This window comes from Ambystoma mexicanum, chromosome 11 (assembly GCF_040938575.1).
Source record: "Ambystoma mexicanum isolate Mex_15411 chromosome 11, UKY_AmexF1_1, whole genome shotgun sequence".
In the NCBI taxonomy this organism is placed as follows: domain Eukaryota; kingdom Metazoa; phylum Chordata; class Amphibia; order Caudata; family Ambystomatidae; genus Ambystoma; species Ambystoma mexicanum.
The window spans coordinates 1,196,547,087-1,196,570,442 of record NC_090934.1 but is presented as its reverse complement, the minus strand read 5'-3'; the positions used below and the strand labels follow the sequence as shown (position 1 = coordinate 1,196,570,442).

The 23,356-nt window shown below is 43.7% G+C and overlaps 1 protein-coding gene across 1 annotated transcript in view; it reads right to left on the bottom strand.

Annotated features, from left to right (window-relative positions):
* NEIL1 (nei like DNA glycosylase 1) overlaps positions 1 to 23,356 on the bottom strand; it is a 152,572-nt gene that overhangs the window by 15,285 nt on the left and 113,931 nt on the right. The window contains exon 10 of the mRNA XM_069624548.1: positions 18,750 to 19,578. Coding sequence (XP_069480649.1) covers positions 18,750 to 19,578 — 829 coding nt within the window. The remainder of the gene's footprint in view (positions 1 to 18,749; positions 19,579 to 23,356) is intronic.

Genomic DNA, 23,356 nt, shown 5'->3' with positions numbered 1-23,356 from the left:
TAGGCTGGAATGAATGGGAGAGAACTGAATAAAAGGCAAGGCTTTTGGCTTGGAAGGCAGAGTCGACCACTGGACGAAGGAGCCAAAGAAGAACTTTAAGAGGACGCCTGCTGCAACTCCTGGACCATTGGTTTGACCGGTGAAGCCCTGCTGCAGTGCCAAAACGCCAATCAACAGAGAAGCCCGTGCAAGGACCACTGCTCCCCTTGAGTTGGTGGGACCAATCAACTCCAAAGTAAGCCCCCTGGACATCCATCTTGGAGCTGGTTGAATTTCCACAGAGTTGCTGCTGGAAACCGTATAGCCAGGGAGAGGAACACCAGATTGTGTGAGTTGCTTTTAAGCTGGCTTAGAGCTCCAGGAAGATCCTCCGGACTCCCAGAAAGCAGGACTGACCGAGCCGGAGCCCCCTCAACAGAGCGCGGGACCCCAGAAGCAAGGAAAGTCCATCTCGATAGCCAGGAACCACGGTGTTGCTATTTACGGTAGATGCGAGGAGCTGAAACGCTGAACAGCCACTGAAAGTGAAGTTTGCTGGTTGCGAGTTTTGACCGTCCCAATGCAGTGCAGGAGTCCCCCCGACGTCATCCCTCTTGTCCCCACAACTGAGGCCCAGGAACAGAAGTCATCTGCTGCCTCTTGTCTTCATTTTAAAGGTACTGTTACAAAGTCTAAGAGAATTTACCTCTTGCTGTAGAGTTGTTTGCATCTTCTACAACTCACATATCTAATCAGCTTGCAGGCCTACAGTTGATTCTTCTTTTCTTCAAAGACTTCGAAAACTTTGTGCAAAGACTTTTCCATTACCTACCAGAAGTGCTTCATCCTATATAAGACTTTTGCCCATTGACTTTGGCCTAGCCTATTGTACTGAAGGACTCTTCTTGGGGGGGATCCAAACTTATTTGCCTGCTTAAGAATATTTGTGTTCTCTTGTTTGTTCTAAATAATCTTTTCCTTTGACTTATTACTATATGATCCTAAATGCAACAGGGATATATTAATGTTCCCAGCATCCTAGCAATTGAAGTCACCCGAGGGTGTAGGTAGTGTATGTGGGCCATCCCAAAAGGGTAGCTACTGATTTAGAGATATTAAGAGTGAGTATTTCACGAAGTGTATTTGAATGTTACTATTATATTGCTACCTTCTGAAGAAGGCTTAGTCTAACTGACTGATAAATTAATAATTGTTTATTCAAGAAACCTTGAGTGTAAGAGTTTATTTGAATACTTGTAACTGTGAATCTCTGTGTAACCCCACTACAGCTCACATTGACCCCTCTTGAGATAGGCCTGGCTGCTCAACACACTACCAAAACTGTGTTGTACAGGTTTGTACCAAAGGTTGGGTTTCCTATACCTGTGGTCAGAGTTGTTTGCAGTGTTCACAGAGGGTACAGCATACAAGCTTTGCCTAACACCCTTCCAGCTGGGAAGCTGCCCGTTGGCGAAGCCCTTCAAGAGTAAGACACTCTTTGACCTCTGCTGAAGTCTGCCCTAGAGAATCCACCTTCTGCAAGTAAATTTTGCAGTTCAGGATGCAGTTCAGGATGGTCTTTAGGATCCAGATCTCCAACATATGGAAGGTCTTCTTCCAGCTCTGTTTCATCAGTAGCTGTTTCACCACTTTCTGGTTGGTCCTCCCACTCAGCCTCAGACGATGGAGGGGTCACTGGGGTGACCTTGGACTGTCCTCTCGGGGGATGTCCTTGTCCTTTGAACAGGTTTAGGTGTAACACCTTTCTTTCTTCCTGAGACCTTGGGGTGCCCCTTTGTCGCCTTCTTTGACCTGAATCAGAAGGGTGTCCTTCCTGTAGACTGGGGGTTATAGGTACTTCTGTAACCTCCCACTGAGAGTCATTCAAAGTTGCCTCTCTGGCCAATCTTGTTTGCTCCTGCTTCCTTTTACTGGGAGGCCTCGGGTGCTTGATACAACTCCAAGAGTTTTTAAGTCATTCCCCAATAGTACTCTCCCAGGCACCTCATTTTGTACACATACAGGTATTCTTACAGTCATATTATTGCACTGGATGAGACCTGGCAGTATTGGAACCATTTGGATTGGGCCTCCTGCAAGTTTAGTGGGACCTTTGGGTGCCTTAGCAACATCCTCAGGTTTGAATAAACTGGCAACAACTAGAATGCTAGTCACAGTGTCTCTAATGGCAGGAGTCTCCTGACCATTTACAAGTACACTGTCCTTGTAATATTAGTTTGTGTTATCTGGAATGGAGCTGTACACATCCACATTCTGCTGTTCCCACAGACCCAGTGACACTAAAGAAACACTGGCTGAGACTCCAATGGGGTCTTCAGCCAATAGTTGAAAGTTACCACTTGCCATATGAACTTCTCCTTCAGGGATGAAGGCTGAGGAGGCAGTGTGGCCCCGAAGGTTTACCCTTACCTCTGGGATCCCCTTTCACATTGTCAGTTGACCCACAAGCATAACTTTTACCAAATGTTCTTTGGAATGGGGGCTTCTGCTGACCTCCCTCTGGTTTAGCACCACAGGTGTCACTAGACTGACCAGGTTTTCCATGTGGTTTACCCTTCTTTTGCGTGTGGCCCTCTTTTGGATGGTTGGAATTAGAATTCTCTTTTCCCTCTTTCTTGTGCTGCTTCCTCTTCAACCTTTTTGTGAGTGGCCCCAGAATCCTTGTGAGTGGCCCTGTTGGCTACCCACAAGTCAGCAGCCTTTGCTAACTTTTTGGGATCAATCTCTTTGAGTCAGCTCAAGATAGCAGGCATCAAAAATAGATTCTAACAAAAACAGATTACTCATTCCTTCAAAGGCGTTTAACTCTGTAAGCCTTAACCCAATCATCTAAGTGTTTCAAACATTCACATACCCAGGTAGCCAAAGGGGTACCCATCAGTTCTTTTGAGGGTCCTAAACCTCTTAAGGTACTGGGAAGGAGTTTTCCCGAAATCTGGCTATTAAAGTCAGCTACACATTTTCATACTCTCGTCTTTCAAGTTCACCCAACTCCATTACAGCATCAGTTCCATTCTGGGGGAGCCTAGACAAAAGCCAGGGAATTAAATAATTCCATTCGAGACCCTAAATCCCATGATTATATTAAAAAAACACTCAACCAATCAAAAATATCAGGATTCACGTCATATATACTCACTGCTTCTTTGGGCAGGCAAGGCCTCTTGGGACTGGAGGGAAGCAGATTCAAGAGAATCTTTTCATATCAAGTGCATGCTGCATTCCCATTTCTCTGAGTTTGATGTCCTGATGTTTGGCTTCAGTTTGAGTTTTCAATCTTTTGAACTCCAATTCTAATCTCATTGTTTCAAGAGACACATTCTGGGCTCAATTTTGGAACTTGTGGGGTCCCTGAGGCAACATGGCAGGCTGTGGGAAAGAGGGGCTCCCATCCTGGGACTCCTCTACCTCCTCTTGTACATGAGTTAGATTCTGAACTATCATCCTCATCAACACTTTCCACATTTCTTGGTTTAGTAGGTGTTGCAGGCCTACTACCCACACTTGGTGATTCAACAACCTTGTAATCAACACATTTGTCTTTGATTTTACAGTAATATTCCTGACTTTACATTTCTTTCAGCTGATCCACTGTAAGAATGATCAGGGCTTCCTGACTGAAGTTATCCATATTTGGCATGTTGCAATTGCTTTTTCTGAGCCTTGTCGGGGTTTAGTTGAACACAAGCAAAATACTCAATGTAACAACTCTACACAAATCCTCACTGCCTGCCACCAGTGTTGGGCAACATTGTATGCAGTAACCCTGTGGGAGACTACACCAGCCTTGTACTCTTGGCACTAGGTAACCCAACCTTTGGTATAGGCCTGTACTACACAAGTTGGTAGAGTGACTGAGCAGCCAAGCTTCTCTCAAGAAGTGGTCAATGTGAGCTGTAGAGACGTAACAGAGATTCACAGTGACTGGTATTCAAATAATACTTATACTCAAGGTTTCTTGATTAAATAATGATTTATTAATTTAACAGTCAGTTTTAAAATAAGCCTTCTTTAGAAGGGGCAATTGGCAACAATAAAATAGACTTCATAAATACACTCCTTCAGTCCAGTTAAGTAAGTCGATATCCTTTTGGGATGTCACACACACACTTCTTACACCCTCAGGTGACTTCAATTGCCAGGACACTGTGGACGTTGATATAGCACTTTTTACACTTAAATGTAATACTGAAGATATGGAAAAAGGACAAGGTCAGGGAAGGAAACAACGGTTAACAAGTTTCTCCAAACTGGTAAGTACTTTACAATCCCTCAATGAAATATAGGTTAACCCTTTCCCAGCTGTACAAGGACATTATGTATGACTTTTTGTTTTTCTCTTGACTTGGTTCAACTGTATTTTTCAACAATATTTACAAGAAATGTTTTCATCTTAATTGTTGCCTTTGTTTTGATTGTTACTTTTATGTATCCTAAAATTGAGTTGCGTTTTTGGGTTGCTGAGGCATCAAACATCAATCTACCTCTGACTTGCGTGATTTGCTGAGTTTCGTCCTATGTCCCAGTCAATATTTTGAAGGAATTGTCCCACTGCGATTGCCGATTTGATGCTTTGACCGCTCATCAGGCGATTCCACCAGTATTCTTCCTCTATGCACTGTGATTTTGTGTTTACCTGTCTCTCAAAAAGTCCAGGGACTCAGAGGGTAAGAAGAGTCTGCAGGGAGCCAGGCCAGCCAATGGCAATTGAGCAAAGTCTAGGCGAGCGGAGGCACTTTTTGAAGATAGGGCAAAAGTCTTGCACAATGTTAAAGAGAGTTTTGTTGTAAAAGAAATCACTGTAGGGCCACAAGCTGAGAGGCTTGTGAAGGGCAAAGCTGCAAGCAACTCTACAAAGGGCAGCAAATGCAAGTCTCCAGTGAGAGTAAGCAAGCTACACACAACAAGAGTTCAGTACCCCTAGTTACACAGCACCTTGAGTCTGAACAAAAGGGTCCAGCTGGCTTCTGTTTCTGTTGTAGTCCTGCATATCCTGTTCCTGGGCCTCAGTCGTGGGGCCAGGAGGGAGGATGTCTGGGGACTCCTGCACTACGGTGTGAAGGTCGGTGGCAGCAATGGACTTACTCCAGATCAGCGGCACTTTGCGGTTTCAGCTACTGGCAAATAGCACCACTGCGGTTCTTGGACACCTTGTAGGCTCCCCTTGCTTCTGGGGTCCAGCACTCTGTTGAGGTGCCTCAGGCTTGGGTCGTCCTGCTTTGAGGAAGTCCAGATAATCTTCCTGGAGCTCGGGTTCTGCTTAAAAACGATACACTTGATTCTAGTGTTACTGTCCCCTGGCACCCGGTTCCAGCAGCAGAAAATAAGTACAGCCAGTGGGGAGAGGGGATCCAGTCAAATTAGTCTTGGGGTCAGTTAGTCCCACCAACCCAAGGGAAGAAGTCGTCCTTTCCGGGCTTCTCTAGTCGATTAGAAATTTTGAGCTTTATCACTGCAGCAGTGCTTCACCTGGCAAACCAACGGTTCAGGAGGGTGCAGCAACCTTCTCTTCCAGTTTCTTCTTCGGTTCCTTCGTCCAGTGCTCGACTGCCTTCTTTGCAAAAGACCTCGCCTTTTATGCAAGTTTCTCCCATTCATTCGCAGCCTAGCTGTCACTCACACAGCAGGGTGGCTCTCCTCCAAGGACAGCCAGCCAATCACCTTTGGGTGCATTCCTGTAACCAAGGAGACTAAGCACAGGGAGTTTTGGGTACCTCCCTTGCTTCCTGCCCTGCCAGACACGCTGGAGCCAGAGGAGGGCTTCACCACTGAATCCCTCCAAAGACTAAATGAACAAAGGGACCAAACCTGGTTTGGCGCGCAGAGTAAAACTCGAGGACATCACAAGAAATGGAGAAAAAAGAAGACCGGGCCATTTTGACAAAATTGCACCCAATATTGCAGCTGCGAATACAGCCTGTGGTAAAAACGCACAATGGTAGGAAGAATAAACCACTGCCACCAGCCATTAATTGTAGTGAGGGTAACAAACATGTTACGTGAGACGGTAGACAAAAGGGGATTCTAAATATCCACCCAGCACTCCACAGATGATGGTGTGTGCCTGGTCTACAAAGAGAAAAAGGTAAGTAAAGTCAATTTCACTTTACTACTCTTGGAAACAGTAGTTGATCCAAGAGAAAGAATTTACACCTTAAGAGAAATCCAAAGGACTTCTCTGTGACAGTGCACTCAGGGTGCTGTATGTGACAATACAAAAAGATGATACCTATGGAGTTTGTCAGACTCCAAAACCAAAAGAAACAGTGTTCAAATCAAAGAAAATACATGAGAGTGAGAAAAAGGTCTCACTCAAGGATAAAAATTAAAAGTCCTAAAGTCCAGCAAAAGAGCTGGGAGTCTCTAAGGTAGAAGTGAATTAACACAGAAATTAGAATTATAAGATTTTCAAAGTCTCATTATTTTGCAATCACTCTGTTCCTGCAATAATAGCATAGACATGTCGGCCATAGTGGCCTTTAACCTGGGCCATATAATCCTGGACGTCATGGCACAACCATCTAGAATTTTTCCCAATATTAGAAACCATGTAATTTGCATGACTGAGGGCCTTGCTTGGAGTTTGTCTTGCTCCTTTAAAAATGCAACTTAACACAAGAGGTTTATGGTCATTTTCATTTTGTGTCACCACCTCCATAACGATTGCACTTGCCCAAAAATAGTTGGGTACTATAGTGTAGTTTACCAAGCTACTCTTTCTTTCTAGGCTCTTGTATGTCACTATACCTGGACAATCCGATGTTGTTCTACTATTTAGTGATCTCAGCCCCAGGTCATGCAAAAGGGAAAGAAACCAGAACCTGTTAGCGCCTCTCCTATTGTGGCGAACAGTTAGGTTGATGTTCTATTATACATTAAGTCTTCCATAATGACAAAAGGATTATCTTCACGAGTGCCCATTTTCATAGTAGTACTAATATGTGCCAATCTAGATTGTTCTTAAATAACTTTCCTCTGGCTGACAGAAATGTTTCTAGCTGGGCTGAAGTAAGTAATGCAGCTTTACTCTGTTCACTACCTGATGTGCACAAGCCTGCTGTAGAGTGTGAAAGTTCAGCAGCTGCCACAGTGAGCTATATTCATGTAGGTTTCATGCAAACCACAAATGGTAGAATAGCCTGCCAGTACAGGAAGTGAGAGAACTACTGTAATTTCTCTGTTACTTTGGCTGGCCACTTTCTCTGCAAGTGTCCCAAGGTGCCATATAAAGGCCTCTTGGACTCAGATGTGGAAGCTGGGCCCTTCTCTAGTGTATGGTTAAGTAATACTTCTCTCATGTGAAGATATGTTACATATAGTGACATATTACACTCCATGTCAGCAGGAGGACATTGCATATATTGGATGATGGGTTACGTTACGATTTCAGTCCACATAACTTCTATCCATAGCAGCCAAGTTTAACACATTAAGCTGTGGGGATGCAAACATCACTTAACACTTGTTAAGCTAGCCCAAATGTGGCAATCCTCCTTTCAATAAATATAAAGAAATAACCCACACACCACACGAACAAAGCACATAGATTGAATGTCAGACAAAATGGGATATCCTTCTTAAATGGTAGAGGCTACCATTACCCTCAATGTTATGGAGGCTGCTTCCAGATATACTCTACTAATCTTTGCAGTCATTGTAGAGCCTCTAATATTCCCACATAGGCCTGATCCATGTGTTCGACTACAGGATATCCTATACCGGTGACCTATTACTATCCATCTTTATCTGCAGAGGAGCAACATGAAGCACCCACACCACTTCAGAATGCTTAGTGTTGTGCCCTTGAATATCAACCTCAAGTGCTGTAAATGCTGAGAGGCATCCTTACTTAAAAAATGTTGACTTATCTTATTGAGTTTTTTTTAATATTCACATCAGGGTTTTCCTTCAGGTGCATTTTGGGAGCCAAACATCAATTGACAGAACCATCTCCTCATAAAATCTTATAATTGTACAACGCTATTGTAAGCTAGAAACAAAATAGCTTCCACATCCTGGTTATTTTTATGGCTCTCGCAAGCATTCAGCGAAAAGGGTTGAAATTACTAGCACATTAGAGTGAAGCCCTTTCCCTGTCTCCCCAGGGCAGATTAAAGGAATGGTTCGGTCAAAGTTTTTTATGGTCCCTACGGGTCGGCCAGGTGTTTTTAAGCCTAAGTCGCACGATTTTAGAAAAATTTCCTATGGACCTTACACGAGTTTTCGTCCATTAAACGCACGCGAAAACAGGCACCATGGCGCTGCCATTTTGTGATAATCCTATCACTTGCCCCATCCCCCTGGCTGACCTGCTTTTGCAGCACTAAATCATATCCCACGCCCCGGAGCCTGTCATCAGCAGACGCGTACCGCCCATTTCACAATGCCAAAGCACGTCTCGTGTCAACAATCGCTGCGCTTGAGCCAATGACGTGTCGCCATGGAAACGGCAGGAAGCCTCTTTACTCAATAAGCATAAACAGAACGTTTCACAACACACAGCAGCAGATTTTCGATTCCATTCCTCTCTCTGTGTTACTTTGAGTATTCTGTGACTCGTTTCTGTGCTCTGGTCAGCTACCTTTGCCGCTTGTAGCCCGTGTGAACACCTGTACCATCGCTATAAATTATTTTAGTTTGTTTACCACACAATGGCTACAATAATGCCCTACATGTACGAGCCGAGTATACCGAGGAGGAACTACTGGAAAGGGAAACGCGCGAAAACGATGGGGCTTCGGACGGCAGTTGGCAGGACGAATCAACGGATGAAGACACTGGACCTAGTCGCATGGACGGTGTTTCCACCTGGTGCACATGCAATCGGTGCGAGCCAATGCCAACCGAGGAGAACTGCTGCTGCTGTGAAAACTCGGGATGCGTGGCCTACATCTCGGAAGGCGAGCCACGATCGCAATGCATGACAGAGCTGCCAGACTTCAGGGCAGCCTGCCTCACACGGTCCGTGTTGAGGATAATGATGGTGCTTATGCATGAACTTCGCTCAACTGTTCGTCCTCGTAATCCGAGTAACGAGTAAGTATACTCTGCTTGTGATGCCACTCCTATTTCATGGTCTTCTACTATATCCAAAATTACATATACATATCATGTTAACGCATGAAAGTCGTTCAATAGTGTGCAGTCTCTAGATAGCATTTGTCCAAGCAGAATGCCATTAGTTACAAGAATTGTCATTGACAACAAACTTATCTTGTTCATTTAAAAACAGTTTGTATCATTCTTTTTCACAGGTGGTACCGGCTGGTGGCCTATCGTTCCTTTACATGGTGGCTTCACAGGAGGTTTGGACATCGCGTTCGAAGAGTAATACCCGCCTGTGTCGTTCGTGCCATAAGAGAAACTTTCCCGAGTGACAGCAGTCAGTACAGGGGATTTTCCCTCGCTGTGCTGCAACCTGACCTGTACAATGTGTAAAGCCTTGTATTTTTGTGCCATCAAAATAAGATACAAAATAAAACACCACATATATTTAAACAACGGTTGTTTCGATTTTTTAAATGAATGAAGTGCGACTCCATTCAAGGATGGACATCAGACATCTGTGCTCCGAATGGGTGAAGGTCAGGCCGCTATGAAGCGGGGTGGTCACTATCTAAGCCAACATAATATATTCTCAATAATGCATGCACTAAATAACACTTGTTCAAAGTCTTTCAGTAGGTTGTCTCTATAAAAGTCACACACATATCTATACTATCAATCAACACACTTGTTGAAGTGTGGGCCTGTGCTCACAAGAATCTCCGGTATGTGTCATTTGTTATTGATAGGCAACGATATACTGTGGTAGGGGTCTAATGTTAGTTGGGGGATCTGCTAGGTGGGCATCCTGGCGTGGTCTGGCACATGAAGAGAATACCTTGCAGGGACACACGGTCAGAATGGTAGTAAGTTTCCACTGGCAAGGGTGCGTGGGCAAGGACACGTTTGTGGAGATGAACGAGCTATGTGCTTAGTTCAGGCTGGTTCACATGCAGGACAGTGATCACAGAGGAAGAATGTGTTACATTTATTAGCTGTTGTAAATACCTCCAGCGTTTTCCAGTCAGAGTGGGAACGAGGGTGGGGGCCATGTGCTCTGCGCGCTGTGAGGCCTGGTCACCAAGATGGAGTCGGAAGGGGGTACAAAAATGGATGCCCCGTGTCCTGCTCAGTGGTCCCATCTACGCGAATGTCAACCAAAGTTAACATCACATAAGGGCAAGGGGCGAACCCACTACTGGAGGCACTTGGTCCGAGTTTCTACTGAGAAGTAAAGGATGAGAGGGGCCTGATGGCCCCTTGCTCCCACACACTTGCCTGCATGCCCACCGGCCCATCCATCCGCCCCCCCCCCCCTATCAAAGGCATTTCGCACCCGTGGACGAGCGCTGCCATGGTGTGCTGTCAGGGGCGAAAACGGCCAAGGTGCCAAACACCATGTACACTTCAAAAGGTATCCCACGCCAAAGGGGCAATCGCTCACATGGCTTCCTCAGACACCGTGTCTGCAGGCAGGCCTCCCCTGAAGCAGGCCACCCCCCGGCAAACCACATAATACCACGACATACGCACGTCATTCATTCACAAACACACCCCTGTTTCTAATACTTTATAAACCACTTGATATGTCTCATGAGAACATCTTTGTGCTTTGCAAGTCAACTCCTGAACGTTCTACCTGAGAAGCACTGAGATCTATGCTAATATGCTCGTCGTCGTGCCATCTCTGACCACTTCGAGCAAACTCGTCAGTGTACTACCTGTGACAATCTACCTGTTCTCCTGCAACATACTGCTCGGCCTGCTGAATCCAACTGTTTGTTGGTCAAGGTAAGGCCATGTATCCTAGTCATATTTCGGTCATTTTTAAATTTCTATCTATTTGCGATTAGAGTACCCAATAGTGCTATGTTCATTTGGCTCATTGCTATTGACTTGAGTTTCAATTGTTATGCTATCGATAGATCTATTTATTTTCATCTGTGTCAATTGTCATCAAATTGCATCCTTCGGGGGTCCAGTCTATAATATAAGCATGTTTCCTTCTCGTGCAAGACAGAACATCCAAGGGACGAGTCACATGTTCAGAGTTTAGTCACATCATTTACAAATTTCTGCAACTTATGCAAACACTAATCCGCACATGATGAACTGGTATAGATCCGGCAAGTAAAACAAAGTTTGCATTGAATATTGCATGGTTCATTTACTTTTGTATCACATTTTTATTCATCTAGATTGTTTAATAATGTCAATATTTACTTTTCAGAATTTTCAACAATGCCTGCCTGTTCGATTAGCGGTTGCCCTTCGAAGACCCATGCTAAATCTGAAGGCACTACAATGCATGTATTCCTGAAAACTGTTGATCGAATAAGAGAATGGGTCAGACATTGCGCATATCCACTGCATGAGCTTGAAAGTAGAGTCCAACAAGTCTTTGAGGACAAGAGGGGTGATCGATAACGCATCGGCAGCCGGCACTTTCCCTCGAACATGTACGCCACATCTTGGGTAACAAAGAAGAATTAACGGCGAACGACACGAAAATTGCTCGCAAACGCTATTCCCACTCTATTCGTCCACATTCCGCCACTCGTTTTTAGCTTTAGGCCTTGCGGTAGTGTTTAGGTAGCCGAATGGATTCATTGATATTTTAGGTGTTTTTTCCAATTTGTAATACTTTCGACATTGATATGAGTGTATAGCTTTTTGAATAATGACATTTATCAATATAATATTTTTAGATTTCATAACCCACAAATGAAATCTATATATGGGCACAGGGAACTGTGCTATATTGCGCATTTTCAAATGCATTACTCAAGTATTCTGTCTCCTTACATGGCAATTTTAAATATTGGCATTTCATTATCAAACAACAATTTACCTTTACAACTGCTTGACTATACCTTGAATTTGAAGCAAGAACATTCTACTTCCGTGACGTGCTCGCAGTTATCAACCACTTCTAGCGCGAATCAGGTAATCTTATTTGGCTATTCCGCTACAGACTTGTTTTATGCATGTCAAGTAATAGTTTTTATGTATCGTGTGCTTATTTTACCAATTGTTTGGTTAGTGCTTTCCAATTGATATACACCTTAGTTGTCGTCCCCTGGTGTTTGTTTTCAGTTATAATTAGTGTTATCCATACTAATGCAAGTACTGTCTTTCAAGGAGATGCTGAAGCGTCCACCACATTGACAACAGCCCTAGATGTTCTTCAGCAGCATGAGGTATGGATACTGACAGCTCCATCGACCGTGATCATCGGGACTGGAACACTTGTCGTTTGTTGTACACCATGTTTCGTTCGTGGTTAGCCATTGATATGTACCTGTGCGGTCGACCCCAAGTGTGTGTTATGTTTTCAATATTGTAATCCTTACTAATGCAAATACTATGTTTCAGGCAGTTGTTGAAGTGTCAACCCCCACACTTGATGCGGAGCCTGACATTCAAGTAATTCCAGGGGAAGTGGAAGCGGGACCATGCGGATACGAATCGGCGCAACAGCTTTCGGAAGTGCGCACTGTATTTACAACATCCCTAGATATTCTTCAGCAGCACGAGGTATGGACACTGACAGCTCCATCGAGCGTGATCATATAACGTGATTCCATTTGCTATACTTTCTTCCCTATTAACGCAAGTACTGTGTTTCAGGGAGCCGATGGAGCTTCCACTACAATCACAACATCCCATTTAGATGATGCAGATGTAAAGAAATCGGAGAAATAAGTCGATTAAATATGATCATATTTAAATATTCCTTGATTCTTTTAGACAAAGCATCATTTGTGGTTATCTCTTTATATGTACCTGTGCCGTCGACCCCAAGTGTGTGTATGTTTACAATATTGAAAACCATACTAACGCAAGTACTGTGTTTCAGGGAGTTGCTGATGCATCCTCTCCAATACAATCATTCATGGCAGTCCATGCAGAGCCAGAGGCATGGATACTGACAGTTCCATCGAACTAGGTCATCAGAGCTCGAATACTTGTCGTTTGATTGTTCTACACAATGTTTAAATCGGGTTTTGCTATTGAGATGTACCTGTGTGTTCGTCCTCACGTGTGTTTTATGTTAACAATATTGTGATACATAGTAATGAAAGTACTGTGTTTCAGGGAGTCGATGGAGCCTCAATCCGTGCTGTCTATGCGGATACAGAAAATATAGTCGTTGCAGCGCAACAGGAAGGGAAGAGATGCGGAAACGAATCGGAGCTACAGCGTGCAGATGTTGAAGGTCAAGTCAAAAAAGTTGCAAAGAAAAGAAACAAAAATATCAGTTCATAACTTTAGACTTTTTTTGTGCTGGGGACTATTTTATATTTTTTTCCAGTCAATTCTACTATACTTTATCTTGAGTTTAAACTGAACATCCCTTTTTCAATCTGTCCTCTAGTTAACCGTGGGTGTACGAACTATACAAACACAGACAGTGAAGCGAATGAGAGATGTTGCTTGCCAGACAATTTACACTATGGAGGAACTATTAATTCAGACGCCGCGTGTTGAGACTAGAGATGCTCATGTCCAATGGCCAGAACATGAAATGAATGTGTCCGGAGAATCCAGTAAAGTTGTAATGGACCATTGCTACAGTGCGACTGCAACACCACAAGAAGAGGATACTGAATGTATTGAAGATAGCTCTGAAGTAGTCGCAGATCAATTCACACAATCTAAACCTGCCAAAAAAATGACACCCAAAAAGCTGTTGACAATGTTATGTTCTCCCATCAATGTTGAAGTAACAGATGTTGAAATGACAGAGAATGAACCAGCAGCAGCATTCACCGATGCATCACAACCCGATATCAGCGCTATTTCTTTCAATGCTGCTGATATGTCCTCAACGATGCAGTCCAAAACAAGTGTGATGCCAGATGCCAGTCTAATGAAAAAGGGCAAATACATAGTATTCGACAGTTGTTTGATGGATATTATAAGTATGCTGAAATGTGGGCATTCCGTCAGAGGGAAAGTATGTCGGAAGCCATTGATTCATGTGATTCGTCAAAAACAAGGCAGTAACGTCACAATACATGCCGCCTGTAGATTAAATCATACTTTCTCATGGTCTGCACAACCGATGCTGGGGAAACTGCCAGCAGGCAATCTATGTGTGCAGCTGCATCACTTTTTAGTGGCTCCAGTTTTAGAAAGTTAAAGTCTTTCTTTCAGTTTGTGGGACTCCATTTCATTTCGAAAACGCAGTACTACAGATACCAACGTGATTATCCATTTCCGGCCATTAGTGATGCTTGGAAAATTGAACAATTGTCTCTAGCAAGTACATTCGAAGGCAAACCATTCAGGCTAGCCGGCGATGGACAGTGCGACAGCCCTGGATTTTCTGCCAAGTACTGCACCTACCACTTTCAGGACATGGATAGTAAGAAAATTGTGAGTTCGGTGGTCGTGCAGGTGTCCCAATGTAAATCCTCAGTGGTCATGGAGAAACTAGGATTTATAAAATCAGTGGAATATCTACAATCGAGAGGAATGCACATCGACCTCGTAGCCATGGACAGACACGTTTCAATTGCCAAGACAATGAGAGCAGTTCCCACATATTAAACATCAATTTGATGTATGGCATCTTGCTAAATCAATCAATAAGAAAATCTCAGCTGCATGGAAAAAAAAAAAGGTTTGGAAAGTATTTCACAGTGGTCCCAGTCTTATCAGCAACCATATTTGTTGGAGCTCCAAAACTTGTGAAGGTTCAGTGGAAATCCTAATTGAAAAATGGCGGTCACTGATGCACCACTGTACCAACGTTCACCGCTGGACAGAAAACCTACATTTCCACCAATATGAACATGGCCCTTTGTCCCCAGAGGAGGCACGGAAGAATAAGTGGTTGATTCCATCTTCACCCACACACAAAGCCATTGAGAAGATTGTTTTCGATAAAACTCTATGAAGAGATTTGAGTGGGCTGACAGAATTCTGTCACACAGGAGGTTTGGAAGTGTTCCACAATATGTGCCTAAAGAACAGGCCAAAGCGCTTGCATTTCAGCATGCAGGGCATGGAAATATAGGACTCTACTTGCGGTCTTGGCCCATAACGAGAATGTGTGCCGTGAACAATCTAGAACTACAGGTAATGTAGGGATGCTTCTCTACACTACGGCCTTTGCAAAAAGAAGTAAGCAATGGGTGATCAAACCAGTCTATGAGGAAATGGAGTTCGATTTTGTTAAAGGCCTTATTGTTGCTGTACTCGAGAAGCACAGATATGGAATTTTGAGCGTTTCTGTGCAGAGCACTGATGCATTGCCACCAAACATTGCCACTGTGCCATGTCCACCCAAAGAAGAACTCGTTGAGAAGTACAAATCCCAGTTTAAATCATTATAATCTGATTGTCTTTTTGTAAAAAAATGTTATTGTACAGTGTACATACAAAGTATGCAAACCATAACCCCTACCTTCACCATCCTGGGTGGCGAACAACCTGGGTGTCATCCTTGACTTCTCTCTCTAGTCATCTCATATCGCTGACCTTGTCAATATGTGTATGTATATATTTTTGTTGATGTAACTAAGTTTCGCAATCTCATGTAAATGCTGCACACTGTTAACCAAGGGGAGGCTTGCGTATTGCAAATAATAAAACAAACAATAAATCTCACTTTCAACTCAACTACTCGGGTACTTTATACTTTCCCTGACCTTCCCCCAAAAAGTCAATATCCCCATAGTTATGGTTCTCTAGGGCTGCAAAGCTCGCGGACAACGAGGACAAAATTGGGGGCCTTAGAACGCGCCAAGCGAGCCGTTGCAGAAGGGAGAGAAGCCCGTTCGCATTTGCACATCGAGGCCCAGTACATAGATGGATTTGAAAATTCAAGTTCTCACAGATGGCTTTACTACGGGATGTTGCAAAGTAAGAATATATGCTCATTTCGAGTGAAGGTCAGCGGCTTTGATTTTCAGCTCGCGGCCTAAAGAGGCCCACAACTCGCACTGGCAGTATAAGGTTCTATTGTTTTTTGACCTCGAGAGACAGGGGCCATGCCAAAAGGACTTCATTTGAAGGAGGTGGGCAATAACGTAAGAGACGATAAGGCAGAAAATTCGGAAACTAGACTGAGTTTCACGTTAGTTCAGTATACGAAAAATGGTTGCCACGAGCACAGTGGGATTTACGGACTGCATTACGCAGAGACACAATGGAAATTGCAAATATAATGTAAGTAACTCTTTAGACGCTATTATACCGGAATGAAGAATTAATGAATGGATGAATGAATCAACGAAGAGCAAGTAAAACGTTTGTGGGATCGTCTTTGTACCGGGCACATTGGCATGCAGGTCCACATTCCACACGCATGTAGACAAACAGTCGTTTCTCATTGTGTGTTAACCTCGATTGATTTTGTTAGTTTTCGCATTGATTTTAGAGCCGAACATTCCCCATTGCACTATCCCTGCAAGAAAATAGTTTCTGATCGGCCCTAATAAATAAAATGAATAATAGTAATAAAGATCGGCTGGCAAGACTATTTATAATTTTTATGTTTTCAAAACAGGTATATCCTACCCTACTGCTACTGCCACCAGTTTCAGACCCCGGCAGATGGTTTTTTCAACCGCCAGCTGCAGCTTCTCGTAAACAACTGCACCACTTTGACGATCTTATGGGATGATCGCCAAGGGCCCATATGCCCTTACGCGGTACTAGCGGCTAGAAGCAACATATCAACCTTTACGCTGGCCTAGTGCCTAGTTGATGGAACAGCCTTGCGGTTCACAGTGCGTCCAAAGTGCTTCTTTTAACGAAAACCAACACCCTGTGTACCATAAAGGAACAGCGCGTGACTCACAAACTTTTAAGGATTTGCGGATCGAGAGAAAATAAAACAGATAAATAAATAAATCACATTCCGATTTAATATGCAAATTGATGAATATTCTATAAACATTTAATGTCAAATAAATGTACTTTACCAAATGTACCCTGTTGCTGTTTGATTTTAAAGTACAGTTTCATATTACGAATTGTGGCGCGCTGTATTGTGAGTTGATCTGTGTTGGTTTCCGGGTTCTGTGTGAAGTCGCGTAGAAGACGACTGGGTGCGTTTGCCTACGCAGCACAGTAACGTCACGAAGAGAGGCGGGGAATATGAATGTTTTGATAATGTCACGCTCAGGGGCGGGGGATATGATTTAGTGCCGCAAAAGCAGGTCAGCAAGGGCGATGCGGCAAGTGATAGGATTATCACAAAATGGCAGTGCCCTGGTGCCTGTTTTCGTGTGTGTTTAATGGACGAAAACTTGGGTAAGGTCCATAGGAAATTTTTCTAAAATCGTGCGACTTAGGCTTAAAAACACATGGCCGACCCATAGGGACAATAAAATTTTGTTGACCAAACCATTCCTTTAACACAACGTCTTACCTGCCCCTTTCGATTAAAAAAATGATCACATTTTACCGATCTAAGTGGGAACTGGAGGACAGAGCAAAGTGTGTACCAGCATTTGCAGTCTCTGCAATTCTGTACTGAGATGAAGCCTTGCATCTCCCACTTTAAAGCTTTTCTTTTTCAACCAATAAGAGAAATAGGCCATTTTTGAGATCCCTAGAAGGAGAGGACTAAGCGAGTGTCTTCAAAGTTCTGAGCGTTGCATGATTGGGTAGCTCACAGGTGAAACGCCTGCCTCAAACATACCATGCCAGTTTGAATCCTGTGGCAAGGCAGACTCAATCCTTCATCTTTCTTAGGCCGATAAATTGACTAACGTTAAACTGTGCAGTATTAATACCAGCTATAACAGTGCTTAGAAACGGGAATAATCTGGTAAAACACCCATGATTAATATTAATGGGAGATTTGGGTACTTTCTAGACATGGCTTATTTATCGGGTTTTCAAATCCTGGAATGATTTGAAGCCCTTTAGGAGGTCAACATTAAGCTAATCTCCATAGAGTGTGAGGTTCAGAAGACTGGATATTGGGATTACATTAGGGTGATGCACTCTTCCTGTCAATTGCAATGTTTCTAGAAACAAAGGCAGAGAGACACAGCTATGTTAGACTTCCATTGGTCAATGAAATTCAAGTGCTCCTCTGTAGGACAGAGTGAACCCCATCAGATGACCGAGTGAGTACTCTCAAGACTTCACCATCTGATTAATGCACACCTGAGAGTATCAAAACACCCCCAATGTGCCATCATAGTAGCAATGAGTTCATAATCTCAGGACAGGATCTATTTTAGTGTTTGGCAACGAGAGTCTGCAGTTACATCTTTACAGTTTGAGTGCCAACGCTGCCTCTGCACCTGATTACATTACTCCATCTCCCTGTGTCTGTAGAAACTAGAACTAGATAATAGGCTGGTAAAAGGACAAGAGTTGAACCACTTTTATGTTTTTCCAATTTGTAAATTGAAATGGTAGAGTTGTCTAAATAATCAGAGTGCCTGCTTCTGCTCCCAAGGAGACCAAGAAATGCAGAATAATTGGATAGAGGGAGTTGGCCTCTCAAATTGGTTTACCTGCACCTTCAGTGTCCAGTATTATCAGACAAATTATTTTGTTCCAAGTCACTGCATTTTATTTCATTTCTCAAACATTATTGGAAATTCAGCCGAGAACTGGTTAATATTTGTTGCTCACACAGAGCGTTGCTGAGAGGAAGGAGCTGCTGCACTGACTGTAAAATGTGGTGTGTGAGTCAATGTGTACCCTTAAAGATGGGCAAAGATGCTCACCTGCGCTCTTCTGTGCACCAGCTTTGGGCTTAGTCTCTTTTGGCAAAGGGGACTTCTTTGGAACGTCTTGATCAGGCTCATCTTCCTCCTTCAGCTGCTGCATCCTCCTGTTCAATGGCAGAGATTCCTTTAAAGAGAGCTCAGTAAGTAGAGATTTTGCCTCTGCCGGCTCGCAATCCGTTTTAGTCTCTTCAGAGAATGGATGCGTCTCTTTTTCCTTCTTCAGCCGTTGTGTTCTCTTGGTCAGAGGCTGGAAATCCCCTGAACAGTCTTTAGTGAGCAGAGCAGGCTCAGTTTCCTTTTTCAGTTGGCGTGTGTTTCCTTTCGCTAACTGCACATTCTCAGAATCATCGTCAGTGTGCAGAACAGGCTCTACTGCGATCTTCCGCTGACGTGCTCTCCCCTTTTGCGGTAAGGATTTCTTTGGCATGTCTTTGGCGAGTGGCAGAAGCTCTTCCTCCTTCAGTGATCTGGATTTCCCATTATCTGGCTGGGAGTTCCTTGCAGCATCTTCAGTGGATACAGAGAGATGGTCTTCCTTGCTCGTCTTTTGCCTCCTCCCTTCTCTCACAGGTGGTGTATTTCTTGGTGAATCTTTGACTGCAGTAGCCTTCATTGACCTCCTAGGCCGCTGTACCCTTCCTCTAGGTTGGGGGGTGCTTGTGTCTTTTAAGGAGTCCTTTCTCTTCCTGGTTGTGGAGCTGGATGATTTCTTTGCGCTTTCCTTTGTTTTGCGAACCAACTTCTTTGGAGGCCCAGCGTTCGCTCCTATACTAGTGTCCTGTATCACATTGCTCTGCGATTTACGTTTCCTCTTTGGTGTGGTCACCTGGAAAGCAACAACAAATTTGTGAATTACTGGACTAAAACATCTTCCTTTAATAGTCCAAAGATGAACATTTCTTAAAAATCATTAGTTACCACTGCAAAAATTACTTGGAATAAAGGCAGCTACACTTTTGAGAAATAGGATTCAAAGTACTCTAACTGGTAACTTAGTGTACTGGAAAGGAAAAACTAAAAAGAAAAACTTGATTTGCCTGTGTCAAGGTTATTTAGCATACATACCTCAGAGACTCATCTGTACACACTGAATGGGAACCGTTCTTGCCCAGTTAACTTTAAGCACCTTTACAACTGTCTGCACACAGTACATGAAATGTTAACCAAAAAGTAAGACTTAAAACCGATAGGTGACCTTTTTCAGCCCAGAACCTATACAAAGACATGCAATGACAAATATTACTTAAGCAGTAATTGTCTTTCTGTGGCTCTGACACCATAAATACCAGACATAGCAACTGGTTTACAGAATGAACCGGTTAACTATAGCTATATACAGAGCAACTCGCCTCTACCAGCCTCTTGAATCCCAATTTTAGAATTGATGCACCACTCAGGATCCAAGTCATCCTTGTAACGGCAACACTTACGAGGAGAGAGGGTCAGTAATGCAGCACTACTGCAACAAACCATACTGAAAGGCAGGGCTGTCCTTGGAACCCTGCACACACAGCCTTGTAGCATTGCAACAAAGAAATAAGTCTCTTGCTAAAGCAGGAACCAAATCCTACTCTCAACAAAGGATATGCAACTCAAAAAGCATGTAATCGGACCATGGAATTTCATTTTCAGAAAGATAACCCCCTCATTCATATTGCTTTCTAGCTTCTCCAGCCTAAATGATGCATCAAATGCAGCACTCGATTAAAGGATTTCACACTTGAAAAGCACAGGGTTTGTGCACTACCACACTACAAAACATGTCAAGATTGTGAGATATGAAATTCCAGCAGTGCATATGTGTACTTTGAAAAACAGAACAGCTTGTATTCAAGAACGGTCAACATGACTTATGAGCACATAGTCCATGCATAAAGAAAGTAGACATGTTAATAGTATTGCTCTCATGTGAAAAAGTGCAAAGAAAGTGCCGAACCTTAAAAGGGCCAAATATCGGGGCATAGTGAGAGCAGTAAACTGAAGCATTTCATAAAAGAACAAATGCGATTTAGAAGTCTTAAGCACTGTCACAACGCAAGTAGGCTCAACCTGCTCTTTAGCTTGCAACCGCACTCTGGTTTTCCTCCCTGGTGTAGATGATCAATTCACAATCAGTCACCTTGGATGAGGGACTCAGGCCATCTACCTGCTACCCTTGATATTGGTGTGCCCTTGCCCCAATACCTCTGGCCCATTTGCAATTCCCCTGCTAGGCCTACACAAGGGTGGTAGATAAAGCCCTGTAGTGGTGTGCAAAGCCCCAGGGATTCCACAAAATGGTGGTAGCCTGCCTTTTTGGGTTGTGCTTGTTTGCTGCTACCTCCCAGTCTTAGGCTACTGGCCTGATTTCCCAATACCGCCTCCTTAATTTCTAACTCAACTGACATGATCTCATACCCTACTGAAACTTCACTTACACCTCCTGTTCCATCTTCGACTGTACCTCCGATTCTTCACTGTGTGGTTCTTCCTCTATCCATCCTATGCTCACACTTATCAGGTATTGATCTTGCCTTCTCCTCCTCTCTCTCCTTCCACTATCCTTCTTGGGTATCCTCCTCTCTTCTCCTGGAGGTCCTTTCTCTTGACTCCCCCCCCCTTTTCTGCCTCCTTCCAACTCACCCTAATGCCTCCTTCCGGCGTTCTTCTTGCGTCTTTCTCTTCTCCCTGTCATCTCTGGTTTCTTTCTGGTTATGTCCTCCAGCCTCACCCTTATAGCTCTCCACTGATGCTCCCTCGGCTTTTCCAGGTTATCACCAGTTATCTTCTCCTTGGATTGTCTGCTCTCCTACTTGATGCTCACCTTCTGCCTCTAGTTTCTGAATGCTCCTTCTCCTTTCGCTCATTATCAATACAAGGTATTCTACCAACATCTCCCACAAGACTCTTTCCCTCTTCCCTGATCTTTCCCCTTTCAGATTATTCCCACCACCCGATTTGATGTTATCCCTCTTTTCCTCTTGGTAATCTCATCAACCATCTCTTTCTCCTCGCCCGTCTGTCTCAGCTTTTCTCCAGCTGCTTTTCATTTGTCCCCCCCCCCTCCCTCTTATAACTCTACTTCCTGTGTTCTGCCCTTTCCATCTGCCACTTCGTCCCACTTTTTCGCCAATTGTCTCCTGATCACAGGCATTCTCTTTCCTCCACCTTTCTACCATTTCCACCAGACTCCTTTCTTCATGTTCTTTATTCCACCTCTCTTCTGCTCCCACAAGTCGTTATCCACACTCCTACATCCCTTTCTCTGTCTCGATTCCCATCAGCCTTTCTCCCGCTGCTCTCTCAATTCCATTTGCCTCTCTCAGCACTACTTCCACAACCTCTCGCCTGCTTCTAGGAGCCTCTTATGCCCACACGTTTCCCTCTTCCTCTCTCAGCACTTAGCTCGCTAATTCCTTGCTTTCATGAAACTATCCATGTACCCACTTCCCTTACAGGGACCTAGCCCCTCAGATTGGACCGCTCTATGCAGAAGTGAGGGTACCTGTGAATATTTGTGTTGCACAGTAAGGGATAGCAGCCCTTCAGGCAAGCAGTAAACCAGACACTTGTATTCTCTAAAGAATAGGCAAATATTTGCTACAGAAAAATAGGGAGTATAAATACACCAGACGAAAAATAGGAAACACATAGGAGCCTGCCCCCCACTTTCACCCACACAGCTAAAAGGATAGGTTAGGTTCAGAGGTATCAAAGAAGTGCCATACAAAGGAGTTACATTATTACTGCCCGATTTGGAGAGGAAATGTTTTTCTTCCCCAAATAAATGGTGCTACTGGGAATTGGAATTACTTTCTTTTTACCTACAAATTAATTTTACTGACAGATTAAAATACAAGCATTTCCAAAGCCACCAGTTCTGGGATTTGTGTAGACATGGAACAGATATTTTCCAGGCACTGCCATAATAAAACTGCTTATCCATAATACGGTAACAGCTGGACAATTGTGTGATTACCTGGGCATAAGAAAGCAGTACCTAATACCTATACTGAAGCCAAAGCTGTTGGCTTTAGGAATGTAGTGCAAGGAAAAGATATAAACTAAGTGGCTAAAGGTACACTTGGTTATGGCATTATTACCCCAGTAGTGCATTAACAACTGCAGTTAATCCAATAACACTTAGCAGACTGCTTAGAAATAAAACTGACAGGCAAATGTTTGATGCTAGTGCTTGACACTATTACATGGTTGAGAGAGTCTCTGGCGTCCTTCGTGAGGAAGTGTGGGAGTTGAGGCTTAGCCTGAATACTAATAAAACTAAGACACCGGTCTGCAAGCAAAAATTAGGGAAGCATCAGAATGGAATGCCCGGGTAGAGGGTGTCACTCTGGAGCAATTTGCAAAATACGATTATCTTGGGTTACGCTTCAATGAGACTGGTTATTGGAATGGCCGGGTAGCAAAGTCTTCAGCTACGCTGGCATCCGTGCATTCTTTAACAAGCATGGCAGAGGGGCAATAAAACCTGCCCTGGACATATGTGTGAACGGAGGATAGCAAAGGGGCAACGCGCTGGTCTTGGAAGCAAGACCATGCCGACCAACAGAGGTTTGAATCCCGGATCCACGTTTAGAAACCAAACGCAGGTACGGTATTAGGCT